The sequence below is a fragment of the Austrofundulus limnaeus genome, unplaced genomic scaffold (assembly GCF_001266775.1).
Source record: "Austrofundulus limnaeus strain Quisiro unplaced genomic scaffold, Austrofundulus_limnaeus-1.0 Scaffold123, whole genome shotgun sequence".
Taxonomy (NCBI): domain Eukaryota; kingdom Metazoa; phylum Chordata; class Actinopteri; order Cyprinodontiformes; family Rivulidae; genus Austrofundulus; species Austrofundulus limnaeus.
Window position 1 is genome coordinate 720,894 of NW_013952525.1, and position 14,943 is coordinate 735,836.

At 36.0% G+C, this 14,943-nt stretch overlaps 1 protein-coding gene across 1 annotated transcript in view; it reads left to right on the forward strand.

Annotated features, from left to right (window-relative positions):
- Nucleotides 1-14,943, forward strand: part of megf10 (multiple EGF-like-domains 10) — a gene marked incomplete in the record, with an annotated part of 88,699 nt that overhangs the window by 30,551 nt on the left and 43,205 nt on the right. Inside the window, 3 exon segments of the mRNA XM_014015086.1 lie at nt 979-1,071; nt 11,355-11,601; nt 13,995-14,115. Of these exon segments, the coding sequence (XP_013870540.1) occupies nt 979-1,071; nt 11,355-11,601; nt 13,995-14,115 (461 nt within the window).

Consider the following 14,943-nt stretch of genomic DNA (forward strand, 5'->3'; position numbering starts at 1 on the left):
CCTAAATCACTCGTACGCACAACTTAAGAACAAATCTGTGCGTACGAACGGTTTTTGCATGAGACCCAATGTTCTGCTTAGTCCGGTGGAAAATAAATGATTTGAAGAAATAACAAAAATCCTGAAATTTTCCTTTTAGAACCAAAACAGAAACATTCAAGACAGAAAGTCTTCTCGTTCCACTTCTCAAATTTGATAAATTTTAAAACTCACTTGGTCAGCAAAGCCTGACATAATTTTTAAGTTTAGGTAGTTAAAAAAAATTATAAATAGAAAAAACATGCATTTCCTGTAAAAACACACATTGGATACGGAGTGCTGAATAACAGCTGAAATTTGTAGAAGAAAGAATTAACTATAGTGTCTAATCCTAAAACAAGCAGAACAGAAGCTAAATAGTAATTAAAATGTAAAATTAGCAGAAGTAGCTTAAAGCTAAAATGAGCAAAAATATAGATAAGAGCTAAAATGTTCAAAACTAGAATTTAATGTTATCATTAGCAAAACTGTAGCTAAAAGATAAAATGACCAAAATAGTATTTAAATGATAAAAGAAGAATAAGACAACACAAACAGAACAAGACAAGAAGAAGAATTCAGTGAACAATGTTTTCTGAAAGAATTAAAGACATCTCTATTTATTTCTATGGATTTTTTGTGAATAAATAATAATAGTAATAAAAAAGCCATAGCACAGTAGTCACACTCGAGCCGATTGTTATAATGTACGAATGGTTAAAATAACATGAAGTAAGTAGTTGGATTTCCAAAATATACAGAAAAAATTAACAAGGAAACCATTCAGCATTCACACAATAACTCAGGTAATTATGCTTTTGATGTCAGATTAAATGAGGACATGACATTTTATGATTGTTGATGTTTTTAAGAAAACTAATTCACTAAAACTAGTCTCAGTGTTCCTTTGTGTTTTTTCTTTCTTGAACATGTGGCCTGACTTTCTCTCTCCATGTTCAGCCCACTGCGCAGAGAGCTGTGTCCATGGCCGATGTATGGCACCCAACACCTGTCAGTGTGAGCCCGGCTGGGGGGGCTCCAACTGCTCCAGTGGTAAGTGTTCCAGCTGCTGTTAGCAATCATGTCTGTGTGAGACAGTCTGTTTTTCTGTAAAAGCACTCAGAGCTTAAAAATGGAAAAACAGACTTGTATTGTGTTACTGCTTCCTTTTTAAGTTTTCACTTGTAAATCCTGTCTTATGTAGGTCCTTAAACTACACAGACAAGGCTTGGTGTTTTGGTATGAGGCCATATTATCACATGTGAACTTTATTCCTCATGTAGGTATCCTGTTTGTTAAGAAATATGTTCTCTGCAAAGATATGTGCAACCAGATGTAATATCATATCAGTATCATAATTACCTTGCTCTTGTATCTTCAAATATTAATTTTTCCGGCACATTTAGTTCTAATTAGTTATTTCATGGGACATCATTGACTGTTAGTCAGATCATCCCACTAATCAAAGGCCCAATTCAAACAGGTAAACAAACCAAAACCCCATTGTTTTTGATTGTTTGTGTGATGACAATACAGTATTTAGTTGTGTCATTGCTCATCATTTCTCCTCAGTCTGTTTCCTGCTGTTTACCTGTTCAATTATCTCTCACCTGTCAGTAGCTTCCAATTAGTCTTCCTCAGCTGTTGTTCATCTCCTCTCTTCCTCTGTGTGTATAAATACTCTTCTCTCCTGTTCATTCTCTGCTGGATCATTACATGGCTTTGCCTAATGTCTTCTTGTCCCTGTGTTTCCCTTTAGCTCTTTTGTGTTTTGATTTATTTAGCTGCCCTGTCAGCTCTTTATTTTTGTTTAGTAAATATTTTTATTTGTACTCATCCTCCATCCGGATCTGGGTTCATTCTGCACCACTAAACCTGACAGGGAGACCTGGATCTGAAAGTAGTCTAACGTACATGTTTTTGATCTGTGGGAGGAAACCAGAGTACCCAGAGAAAACCCATGCAAACACTAGGAGAACATGCAAATTCCACATGGAAAGACCCCAGATCTGAACCGGGGATCAAACCCATAACCTTCTTACTCTGAGACAACAGTGCTAACCATGGAGCCGTTGTGCTGCCATTAAGTCAGTTATGATAAGACCAAGATTAAGATGGCTCAAGGACTATCCATTACTGTTTTTCATGGTCACACCGAGCTAACATAAAAGGTGCAGGCAATATGCTTTCCTTCAAGGAGTTCTATATCTTTAGTTGTATGAATTCTGAAGTACATAAAAATCTCTTATTAATTTTCAAAAACATTTAATTTTTTAATATGCTTCAGCATACTAGCTCAATATTTGTCTTTTGTGGGTTTGAGATTTCACCATCCAGCCTACCTTCATTCTTCCTTTTCCTTTAAGTAGCAAGTCTTACATTCTACAGAGTAATGAACCGAGTGTATAATACAGGTCACTGAGCCCTAACAATATGTCTGAGGGTCAGCTTAAATAACAACAGGAATGTATGACGTCTGTGTTCAGAGCTAGAATAATAGGCACCCCAAACTGTGTAGCAGGAAAAGACTTGGGGCACTAGAGCTTGTAATTTTACATATAAAGACAAGATGCTCAGTAAGGTACAAAATCAACTTCAAGAATAGTAGCATCATGTTCTATATGTCAGAGTGCAAATTATGTCTTATATGACAGGGCTGTTCAACTAAATTGCTCTGGGGCCCACTGTCACTGCAGGCCAACAGCTGAGGGGCCGAACATCCAGAAATTAAAGTCATTGTGTAAATAAACCAAGTATTACAAAGATCTGTTACCTTTGAAATAGTTTGCTGCATTTAATCATGAACACAACAGAACCCTATAATAAGAATAGTGATATTAAAACAAAAAAAGAACACATTATGCTTCCTATTTGCCACAAATAATATTTTGACATCTCTGACTTGCCAAATTTTTAAACTAATTTTATTTTTATTTTCATAGTTTTATCTTCCACTGCTTTTAACTGTCATTGAAATTGTTTTTATCAGCTTATAGCCGAGATTGACATTTCTGTTGACACCAAACATGTCTATGTCTAAATAAAATAACAGAGTGATTAAAGTGGAAGACCGGGGGTTTGGGCTTAAGAGATGAATGAACCAATTGGCGGGCCGAACTTTGGTCACTCGCGGGCTGGATGTTGAATAACCCTGATATATGATACAATTATTCTCTTCTTTGTCTTGCTCAGTCTAGTATAAATACTTCATATGCACACACATTTGTATTTCTATCGTATTAGGACACTGTGTTGACTTCTGTTCATTTTTATAGCATATAGCCAAAACCTTAACCATTACCAGTACATGCCTTAATGTTTCTTGGTTATATGCCTATATAAACATGTTCAGCTACAGTAGTGAACAGTGAAGTAAGTAGGTCGGTCGGTCGGTCCTGAAAATGTAACAAAAACTAAGTACACATTTAGACACATAAACTGTGACTGTGGTTCAGGTTCAGTGTTTTGTTTTGACAGTGGCATCTTTATAGACAAACAGACATTTAATGGTGGGATAGTTTTATTTAGAATTTGACCATGAAACTCAAGGGAAAACTGGTGAAACGCTACAGATGTTTTTTTCTCACGGGGAAAATGATTGTGAGTAGTGTTTTCTGTTCCCATAAGGTCTCTATTCCGGGTAGACTTGGTAATCACTAAACAGACACAAAAACATTCCTCTTCAATCCTTCACAGTGTTTAACGTAAGATTGGTGCCAAATCTCAACAGCTGGCAGCTCAAATTACTGGATTATCCTTACTGACTTTTTTCTCCTTAAACTCTCAGTTCGTGTTAAGATATGACAGTTTTTTATTGTTTCACTTTTTAAAAACATGTTTTGAAGACACAGCTGCAAAGCTTTGGTTTAATGGATTTTAATTCAGTGAACTTTGGATAACACTAATGTTCTTCCTTACTGCTGAATATTTTGACGTCAAACAAACAAAAAAATACACGAGATCTTCTATTAGAAGCTGATGCATCCTCTCTTGACTGAACACTGCCACAGTTCAGCCTTTTTTTGTTCCCAGTCGTCTTGAATAGTGCCAGTGAAAGAGAACAATCTGTTCTCCAGGAAGTGAATGAGGAGCTCCAGGCTCTTTGAGTTTGGCCTTTCTTCAATCTAGGTCAAGTTTCACAAAGGTACCAAGATGGCAGACTTGAATGCAGGAAGGTTTTACATCTGCATTTTAGTATCTCAAATCTCCTCCTCCTCTTTGTCCCCTTACATCCCCCTCCCTGGCCTTCACCCCTGTTAGTAAGACGGGGCCAGACTGCCCGAGGAAAGAGAAGTATTCACTTTTTATCCACTTAGGGTGAAGCACACTAATGCAGGAGGAATAAAAAGAGCCTGTTAATCACTTGAACAACTTCAGAATAGTAGTAGATGTCCATGTTAAGCTGATAAGGTGCATGTAAACATTGATTAAAAATAGACAAGAACAGGTTAAACTTCAATTTATTAAAAACAGATTTTGATATAGTTAGATAAATTTGGTCTTGAATGTGTTCATTTATAGCAATTCTTTCCACTTTTTAGAACAAAAAGAGAAATAGCCTTTTGTTTTTCCTTCTGACTGTTCAAAGATCTATTTTTGTTGGCCCATTTAAGGTCTCGTTCTGGTCTGAGGGTTAGAGTTGTATATAATCCAATCCAACTTTAACCCTAACCATATATGCACCACAGGAGACCAAAATTCTGTACTGAATCAACATTTAAACACAGCTCACAAAATACATGAAATACCCCTTTCAGCACAGCCCGAGAAGCACCAGTAAAGTGCATCATACATGTCATCATCACCACATCACGGCACTTGTTCCGTAGAAGTGGGGTCGGGTCACGGCGTAAACAAGCTGGGATCCTTCTTAGAGATGGAGGCAAAGTTTTTTTGTTCATCATGTCTAGAAGATGCTATATAATTTATGTAGAATTGCAAATTCAAAAGTGCTTGGCGATTACACCCCAGCAAGGATTTGACATGCAGCAGACAAACAAAGTTGGCATTGAAGGTGAGCCACACTAGAAGAAACCCAGAGGTAAATGCTAATTCCCTCGAACCACTATCCTTTACTAACTTCCTTTTAGATTTTCACAAGTATTATGAACATCCACTCCATGGGGCGGGTGGAGTTGTTCAGTTGCAGATGATTCCATAAACTTCTGCATTTTGATGGTAGAAACTGGGTGCAATGAGAATGTTTTAAAAAGCATGTTTGTTCTCTCTCTCAGAATAACTGAAAGTCTTGCCTCCAGAGACTAATCTGATTTGTTAGATGAGTTATTTAACCTTAACATCCAAATTGATAACCAGTTAATAGAAGGAAACCGAGAGAACTACAAATCTCATAAATCAACCTTTGCAACTTCTTCTTTCATTCCATATAAGGCTAGAATATGTGGCAAAAAAAGATCATGATTTATTTTTTCATATCGTCCAATATCGATTATTATCACAATTATTAACTTAAAAAGTGTGTAATTATAAAGTGGCTGAAAAATAATTTAACAAATAAATAGCTACAGAAATAAAAAAAATGATAATGGCTGTTATTTCACATTCACTAATACAGTGGGGTGCGAAAATTTGAGCAGCCTTGATAATTTTCCTGGTTTATAAATCATTGATTGTTTGGATAAAAAAAAATCAGTAAAATATATCATATATGGGACAAACACAGTGATATTTGAGAAGTGAAATGAAGTTTATATGATTTAAAGAAAGTGCAATAATTGGTTAAACAAAATTAGGCAGGTGCATAAATTTGGGCACCGGTGTCATTTTATTGATTTCAAAACCTTTAGAACTAATTATTGGAACTTAAATTTGGTTTGGTAAGTTCAGTGACCCTTGACCTCCATATACAGGTGACTCCAATTAAGAGAAAGGGTATTTAAGGGGGGCATTAATAAGTTTTTCTCCTCTTTGCATCTTCTCAGAAGAGTGGCAGCATGGGAGTCTGAAAACAACTTTCAAATGAGCTGAAAACAAAGATTGTTCAGTGTCATGGTTTAGAGGAAGGATACAGAAAGCTATCGCTGAGATTTCAGCTTTCATTCTCCACTGTGAGAAACATTGTGAGAAAATGGAGGACCACAGACACAGTTCAAGTCAAGGCTCCAAGTGGCAGACAAAGACAAATCTCCAATAAACAGAAGTGAAGGATGTTGAGGACAGTCAGAGTCAACCCATAGACCAGCACCAAAGACCTACAACATCATCTTGCTGCTGATGGAGTCACTGTGCATCGTTCAACTATTCAGCACACTTTACACAAGGAGATGCTGTATGTGAGAGTGATGCAGAGGGAAGCCTTTTCTCCGCCCATATCACAAACAGAGCTGCTTGAGGTATGCTAAAGCACATTTAGACAAGCCAGCTTCATTTTGGAATAAGGTGCTGTGGACTGATGAAACTAAAATAGAGTTAAGGGCCGTTATGCATGGAGGAAAAACAACACAGCACTCCAAGAAAAACACCTGCTACCTACAGTAAAATTTGGTGGTGGTTCCATCATGCTGTGGGGCTGTGTGGCCAGTACAGGGACTGGGAATCTTGTTAAAGTTGAGGGATGCATGGATTCCAACCAATATCAGCAGATTTTGGAGACCAATGTCCAGGAATCAATGACAAAGCCGAAGCTGTTGAAGCCAGGGCTGGATCTTCCAACAAGACAACCACCCTAAACACTGCTCAAAATCTACTGAGGCATTCATGCAGAGAAACAAGTACAACGTTCTGGAATGACCATCTCAGTCCCCAGACCTGAATATTATTGAAAATCTGTGGTGTCACTTAAAGAGAGCTGTCCATGCTCAGAAACCATCAAACCTGAGTGAACTAGAGATGTTTTGTAAAGAAGAATGGTCTAAAATACCTTCAGCCACAATCCAGACTCTCATTAGAAGCTGTAGGAAGTGTTTAGAGGCTGTTATTTCTGTGAAAGGAGGAGCTACTAAGTATTGAGTTAAGGTTTGTTTTTTGGTGCCCAAATTTATGCACCTGCCTAATTTTGTTTAATCAATTATTGCACATTTTCTGTAAATCATATAAACTTCATTTCACTTCTCAAATATTTTAATGTTTGTCCCCTATATGGTATATTTAACAGATTTTTTTATCCAAACAATCAGTGATTTATAAAGGTAAATCAGGAAAATTAATAAGGCTGCCCAAACTTTTGCACCCCACTGTATAACAAATAGCTGTGGTTCTGTAGAACATTACATTTTTTGCAGGGTATTTAAAGGTATTTACCAAAAAAGATAATCATTCTTTGTGTAAATTATAAAATCTCACATTAATAAAGTTATCATTTTGTAAAATGAAAGTTTTAGAATTGAATTTCACAAAAAAACCTACAAACAGCAACAGTTTGTGCACACTAGCCTATTAACTGGGATCTAAGCTCATTATTCACTTCTGTTTACTTTTCTCTTCCCATCACTCTGGTACAAGTTGATCTGTCTCATGTCCATATGACTGTAAAGGTTCTTATAGATGTTGTTTGGTGACTTTAATCTGGCCTTTCTGTTTTACATGATTGTTGAAAGAAATGAACACATATTAATTGATTGTAAAAAGATTACAAGCAATGTTTGACACAGATCCTGTTGAACTTGCTGTTAATCAATTAGTTGCTTTGTGGACTGTGAGTTGTTGCCCTGTTGGTGATGCAAACAGTGGGTGGAATAGTAGGGCTCGCTCTAGTGATGTACTGTACATACCGGTAGTTAAGAAAAGGTTAGAAGAGCTTGTTTTCTGCCTGCTCACGGTTTTGTTTTGTCCTGTGCACACCTGGAAAGAAAAACACACTACTAAGCACTTCATTGCTATTTATTGTCTAACTTTGTCTACAACAAAACTTACCTGGATCCAGTAACCCAACTCCCTGTATCTCCCACTGATTAACACATGCTTTATTTCTCTTACCATTCAAGTAAAAATAAATGATACTGTTATTCATCGTGCTTACTGTGAATCGTTTTGGCTTGGTACTCTTTACCCTGGAATAAAGAACATTGCTATAATCATGGCATCTAATGAAAGGACTGATAAAGATCACCCTTATAGTTTAAAAGGATATAGTGTTGTTTGGTAGACTGTTTTTTTTTTCTTGCTAATTTGCAAATAGCATGCAGATGCTGAGCATAGGAGTATTTTTGCTTTGTGGTAAATGTTTATGTCAGGTTTTTATCATCTAACCAGAGTTTTAAAAAAAAGACTATTGGCTCAAACACAAAAACAAAGGAGGTCAAGGACATTATCATGCAATCAGTAGCTCTACTGCAGCTGCCGAGTGTTTATTCTAATCAGTACAGGGAAACCACAGTCAGCTGCAGACCTCAGGCTGTAGAAGCTCACAGAACAGATTTATATTAGTCCGCCAACACCCTGTGTTCTGACGATCAGAGCAAACGTTTTAAAAAACTACTGCCAGATGACGGGTTGTTCAGATGTCATCATAGACCCAGTGGTGACCAAATCATTCAACTAACTGTAATATTCAACTAGGCGGCTGTGGAAAAGTGGTTATGGGAGTTGTCCTGTGACTGGTGGGTCGCCGGTTCAATCCCCCGTTCCATCTGTCTCAGTCTTTGTGCCCTTGGGCAAGACACTTCCCCGCCTTGCCTACTGATGGTGGTGCAGGTGCATGACAGCCCCACCTCTGTCAGTGTGCCCCAGGGTGGCTGTGGCTACAGTGTAGCTTACCACCATCAGTGTGTGAATGATTGAAATGTAAAGTGCTTTGGAGTCTGAAGGGAATTAATAAGGTGCTGTATTTAACTTCAAGCCATTTATCATTTAAAATTGCAAATATCAAATCTTCTGCTAAAATGCAGTATGTGTTTTAAACACTGAATGGCTTTATTTAAATTTGCCAAAGAAGCTGAAACTGAGTTGTTAAAGCTAAAAACAAGCACAACACTAGCTAAAATACAAACGCTGGTTGCAACAAATGCTAGCTTAAAGTAGCAAAGGTCTAGTTAATAAACTAAATGTATTACAATTTCCAAAGGTAAAAGCAGCGAAAGGAAAACTGAAAGGCCAAAATAGGAAAATGGCGGCTATAAACTGAACAAAACAAAAAGCTATCTTAAAGTAACAAAATACTTGTTAAATGCTCAAAGTAGAAAAAGGCTTGCTAGAAGCTGAAAGTAAAAAAAAAGGCTAACTAAAAAGTAAAACTAACAAAAGACTAACAAAATTTTAATAATGGATAAAAGCTAAATGTGGAAAAAGGTGAAGAAAAAGCTAAAAGTTGGGGGGAAAAAACCCTATATGAAATCACCAAAGGATTGACTAAAAGCTAGCAGAAGGTTAGGAAAATGCTCAAAGTAACCTTAAGGCTCTCAAAAAGTTGTGAGGCTTGTTTAAAGCTACAATTATCAAACCAATAGCTAAAGGTAACAAACCGCTTGTTAAAAGTAGATAAACAATTTCTAAAGGTGAAAGGCAGCAATCAGCTCTCTAAGCTGCAAAGTAGCAAAAGAGTAGCTGAAATAAAAAGGTTCACTAACATTTAAAAGTAATATAACACAGCTATAATAGAGCATATAATAAAAAGAACAATGTTTTTGAAGGAACAGAAAATATTTTAATGTATTTCAAAGAAGAAAATATTTGTCAACGATTTTAAAAATTTTGGAAAGTAGGAAACTTACAAAAACTAAACATTAACAATCAAACAGCGATCTCCTGAAAAGGTTAATTGTTTGTGATGTACAAAACAATCCTGTCCAATTATATTCTGCTTGCAATAAAAGTTTCATTATTTCATAGTTTTGTTGTAAAATTAGCCATTTGTTATTTTCATGCTAATTGTACCTGGATCCTAAAGTATTCCCAAGCTAGGCCCTCAAATATGAACAGTTTTGTTAATGAAAAACATCAGCTGTTAGGACTTGTGCAGATCTAGTGTTGCAGGAGAAATGTGACAAAATTTGATTGAATATTGAATTGCAATGATTTGTATTATTTCTAGCAAAAAATATTAAATATTTTGTAAGTTTTTAAAACTTAATCCTAAATGACTACAAAAATTAACACGTTTTCAGTTATAAAGTTTGTCAGAAACAACAATCTGTCCTTCTTTTTTTTGTTAAAAATGTCATGTTTCCCTGAACTTAAAATAGACCTCCATAATGCAGAGACCCATAATGAGAGGTTTGGTGTGTTCTCCACTCTCTCCAGTTTTCCCTTGTAATTTATTTGTCTTTAGGGCCATGGGATCCTGATATGTTCTCCTGTAACGTTGTAGGTGTGGTCTCGTTGAGGCTAACCTCAGCAGCTGGTTAATGAACCCGGCTCATTATCAAAGCTTAATGAGTTATTTGGGTCGGGCCACACAGTAATTGTCTCTGATTACTTTAGATTGAGATGATTTTCAAACTAGTTTTCTTAAGGTTGGCTTTTTTTTCATGAGCAACCTGCTTTGGTTTCAACCCTAAGAAATAAAACGTTATTCAAAAGGAATATATAACATTTGTATATTACATGTATCTGTGTATATATACAGCGGGTAAAATAAGTATTGAACACGTCAACATTTTTCTCAGTAAATATATTACTAGAGGTGCTAATGACATGAAATTTTCACCAGATGTTGGTAACAACCCAAGTGATCCATACATACAAAGAAATCAAACCATAAATGTCCAGAAATGAAGTTATTTGTAATAATGTGGAATGGCACAGGGAAAAAGTATTGAACACACTTACTGAAATTTATCTAATACTTTGTACAAAAGCCTTTGTTGTCAATGACAGCTTCAAGACGCCTCCTGTATGGAGAAACTAGTGGCATGCATTGCTCAGGTGTGATTTTGGCCCTTTAAGTTTTGTTCCACATGTACCTTGTCAATCAGTTTTCTATGCACGTCTTTACTCTCACTGCATTCTAAGTGACAACAATCAGTGTAAAAAATGTGTTTTTTTTTACTTCTTATTTATTTCCCATAATTTTCCCCAGAAATGAAAGGCCTACAAAAAGAGCTCTCAAGCCTCACGCAGTGATGGAGAGAAGTTTAGTAGCCAAACTGCTGATTAAAGCATTTAAATTTTAAATTCAAACATTTTATTTTAAACTTGGTGCCTCACTAATGTTTGACTTTTATAATCAGACTGACAAAAGGGAGCAGAAGCAGTTCTCGTTCATTTTGATGATCCCCGTTTCTTTTTTAAATTCAATCTTTAAGTTTATTTTAAACAAACCATCTAAAAATTCCAGAGTATGTTTCTCAAACAAACCCAGATCTCAAGTTAAAACTGGTGGTTTTTACATCAATTTACATCAATTATAATTTTTATTTTTTATTGTTTCATCTTCTCAGCGTGTGACAGCAGCCACTGGGGACCCCACTGCAGCAACAAATGTCAGTGTCAGAATGGAGCCCTCTGTAACCCTATCACTGGAGCCTGCATCTGCACTCCTGGATACAGAGGGTGGCGCTGCGAGGCCCAGTGTGAACTGGGGACCTACGGGAATGGGTGCCAACAGAAATGCCAGTGCCAGAACGGGGCTGCTTGTCACCATGTCACCGGAGAATGCAAGTGCCTGCCAGGATACACTGGAGCTTTGTAAGTCAGCTGGGCGAGTGGGAAGTTGTTTCCTGTTTCTAATTCAAACAGCAAGAAGCCATTTAAATGTTTACTGGGTGGACTTTATAGAAACAAGTTTAATGCTTAGATTTTGTTTTTAGATTCCAGGATTGGTCTCTCTGGTTTAGAACCTGCACACTGTTTGATTTGATTTGATTTATTGATTCAACAGGAAAAGATTACTAAAAATCAAGCCTGACTCAGCATGATTGCTGTTTTACAGCAGGTTCCTATTCTGCAGCACATAAAACACTCAGAAATACAGCATCACAATCACATCATTATTATTACACCATAGACACAAAGACAAACAAGCATACCAAATTTCAGGAAGGCAGCATTTGCAAAATAGGACGTCTAAATATGAGAACAACAAAAAGTGTCCAGCAGATGGCAGACAAGATTCTTCTTAAAGGGCTGTAGTTTTGAAATGGACTTTATGTTTTGAGGAATGTCATTCCATGCTTTAGTATAAACATAGAAGAAAGACCTCTGGCCGTAACAGTTTTTAAAAGTTGGTAATATCAGTTGTCCTTTTGTAACAGATCTAGTTGAATGACCACTTCCAGAATTTGATTTGGGCAGCAATGCACAGAGAGTTCCATAATTGGCACCTTGGAAGATCTGAAAATATAAATTAATACCACTATACAAAACATAATTCTGAAAAGTCAAGGCATCAGACAATGAAAGAACTGTACAGTGATGAGTCCAACCAGGAAGTTTTTTATGAATTTTGTAGGCCCTGTTGTAGAGCCTAACTATGGGTTCTAAGATTTCATTTGTTGTGAGAGACCAAACAGGTAAACAGTACGACATGGTTGAGAGTATAATGGCATGAAGATAGATATTTGAAACAGAAGATGTCAGATTGGATCTAATTTTTGAATAAACGTATAATTTCTGTTTCAACTTAGTGGTTAAGACTTGTACATGATCACGATAAGTCAAATGAGAATCCAAAGTAATTCCAAGATATTTGTAGGTAGAGACAATATCAAGGGGTTTGTTTAAAAAAGTGAGTTGATTTGTTATCCTGAAATGTCTCCTGGGTGAGGGAAAATACATGCACACAGTTTTTTTTAACATTAACTGACAAAAGATTATCTTGAAGCCAACCATGAAATGTCTGAAGATCTGCTTGTAACTGACTATTAATAGATTCAATATTTGTTTCCATAAATTGAGTCAGATTACATACACTGCAAAAACTGTCCATCTTACCAAGTTTTAAAATCTTATATCAGCCAAAAAGTCTTTTTGATCTTGTTTTGAGACTGATTTACCAAACAAGAACTGATTGTGTAAGAATAATAATCTTGTTTTCAGAATGTGTAAGATTATTTGTCTTGTTAGTCTGAAAATTTGACTCAAATTAAGTCAAAATTTTCTGCCAATGGAGTAAGAAAATTTGACTTGGTAAGATTCTTGAAATAAGAAAAAATTTAGTCAAATCAAGTATTTCAAGAATCTTACCAAGTAAAATTTTCTTACTCCATTGGCAGAAATGTTTGACGCAATTTGAGTCAAATTTTCAGATTAACAAGACAAATAATCTTACACATTCTGAAAACAAGATTATTATTCTTACACAGTCAGTTCTTGTTTCGTAAATCAGTCTCAAAACAAGATCAAAATATTTTTTGGCTGGATATAAGATTTTAAAACCTGGTAAGATGGACAGTTTTTGCTTTGTAATCTGCTCAGATCTGAACCTGGAAGAAAGTGACTCATGGGACTGGTCAACAATATGCTAAATTATAGTTTTTTTCCATCTGCACCTAATCACAGGGAAGCAACTCTCTCATTGTAACACCACAACAGTTTAGTTAATGATACACCTGCTCATTTTAAATGAGCAAATGTGTCCAACTGTATGACCCTGCTACTGCATGTCTCACTGCATGCTTATGAAAAGTGTTGCAAAAATGACCGAAGCATATTCTTTCAGGATAAGTCTGTGGATTATAACAAATAAATGTTGCAGAGGACATTTTAGAGGAGGTAAAACTCTCCTGGCTTTTTTTCTTCCATTGTAGCTTCTTGTAATCCTTGAAAAACTCACAGGGCTATAACCAGCCACGGGTTACTTATGACTCGGTTATAAACAGTCCAACACTGTTTTGAACAACATAACTGAGAAGAACTGGATGAAGTCGATGAATAGACTTCTGTTGGGATCTAACATTACTGTAACTCAAGTTAATGTGATGAAACTGATGGTTTGTTTTATGATGTTTTAAATGAAGTGTTTGCAATTTTGACAAAAGTATTATCATAATTTGGAACCAAAAAAAAGGGAAGAAAACTTATGTGCAAAAAATGGCAACAAATGTAAAAAGTCATAACCAGGTCTTGTTTTGTGTTTCCAGTTGTGAAAACCTGTGTCCTCCAGGTAAACATGGGGAGCAGTGTGAGGAGAGATGTCCGTGTCAGAACGGAGGAGTGTGTCATCATGTGACCGGAGCATGCTCCTGTCCTGCAGGATGGATGGTAAAACAACATCATCAACCTTTTCTAATGTTTCTCTTTTTCAATAATCTTTTTGTATTATCACATCTACTGATGTTTTGGCTCACATGCACTGTAAAGTAACTACAAAATTAGTCTAATGACTTAAAATCTGGACTGTTTAAAATATAAGTTTTGTGGGTAAAGATTTCACATGATTTGACGTCTTCACAGCAGATTTTTATTTAGACATTTAGAGTTCTTTAACAAGGTGTCACAATAAAAGATGGAAACTAATCAACTGGTTCAAGGAATAAGTTAACAATACTTGAAATAAACTATCCAAAGATAGCAAAGCATTGTGAAGATTTTATAATCTGTATCACAAGTTTGGGTGTGGTAGGAACTTTATGAGTTCTGACAAAGTGATTTGTTTTATAGTTTTCACCAAAAATACAGATTTTAACCATGAGGATGAAAATGCGTTCCGGTTTTCTTACCTAACACATCCTACACATGAAAATATGGATAAAGACTTGAGATATGAAAGCTGCACCAACAGACAAAGGCTTAAATCAGTGAACATATCTGAGGCAGTGGGGTCTGATGGAGGGGTTGTAATGACCTCCTGGCTTCAGTTTATTAAGGGTTAAAAACAAAACACGACATTTAATGTATTTTGCTAGTATTTCTTCTCCTAAAGCAGGGTTTCACAAACAGCAAGATGTGAGTTTTTAAAACAAATAATCACTTTTCAAAAAAAAAATGTTTTTTTAAACTTATTGTTCTTGAAGAAGAAGCACCACAGGAATCAAGATACCTCACATATCCTGTAGAGCAAAAATAAATTAATTTAAAAGGTATAAGATA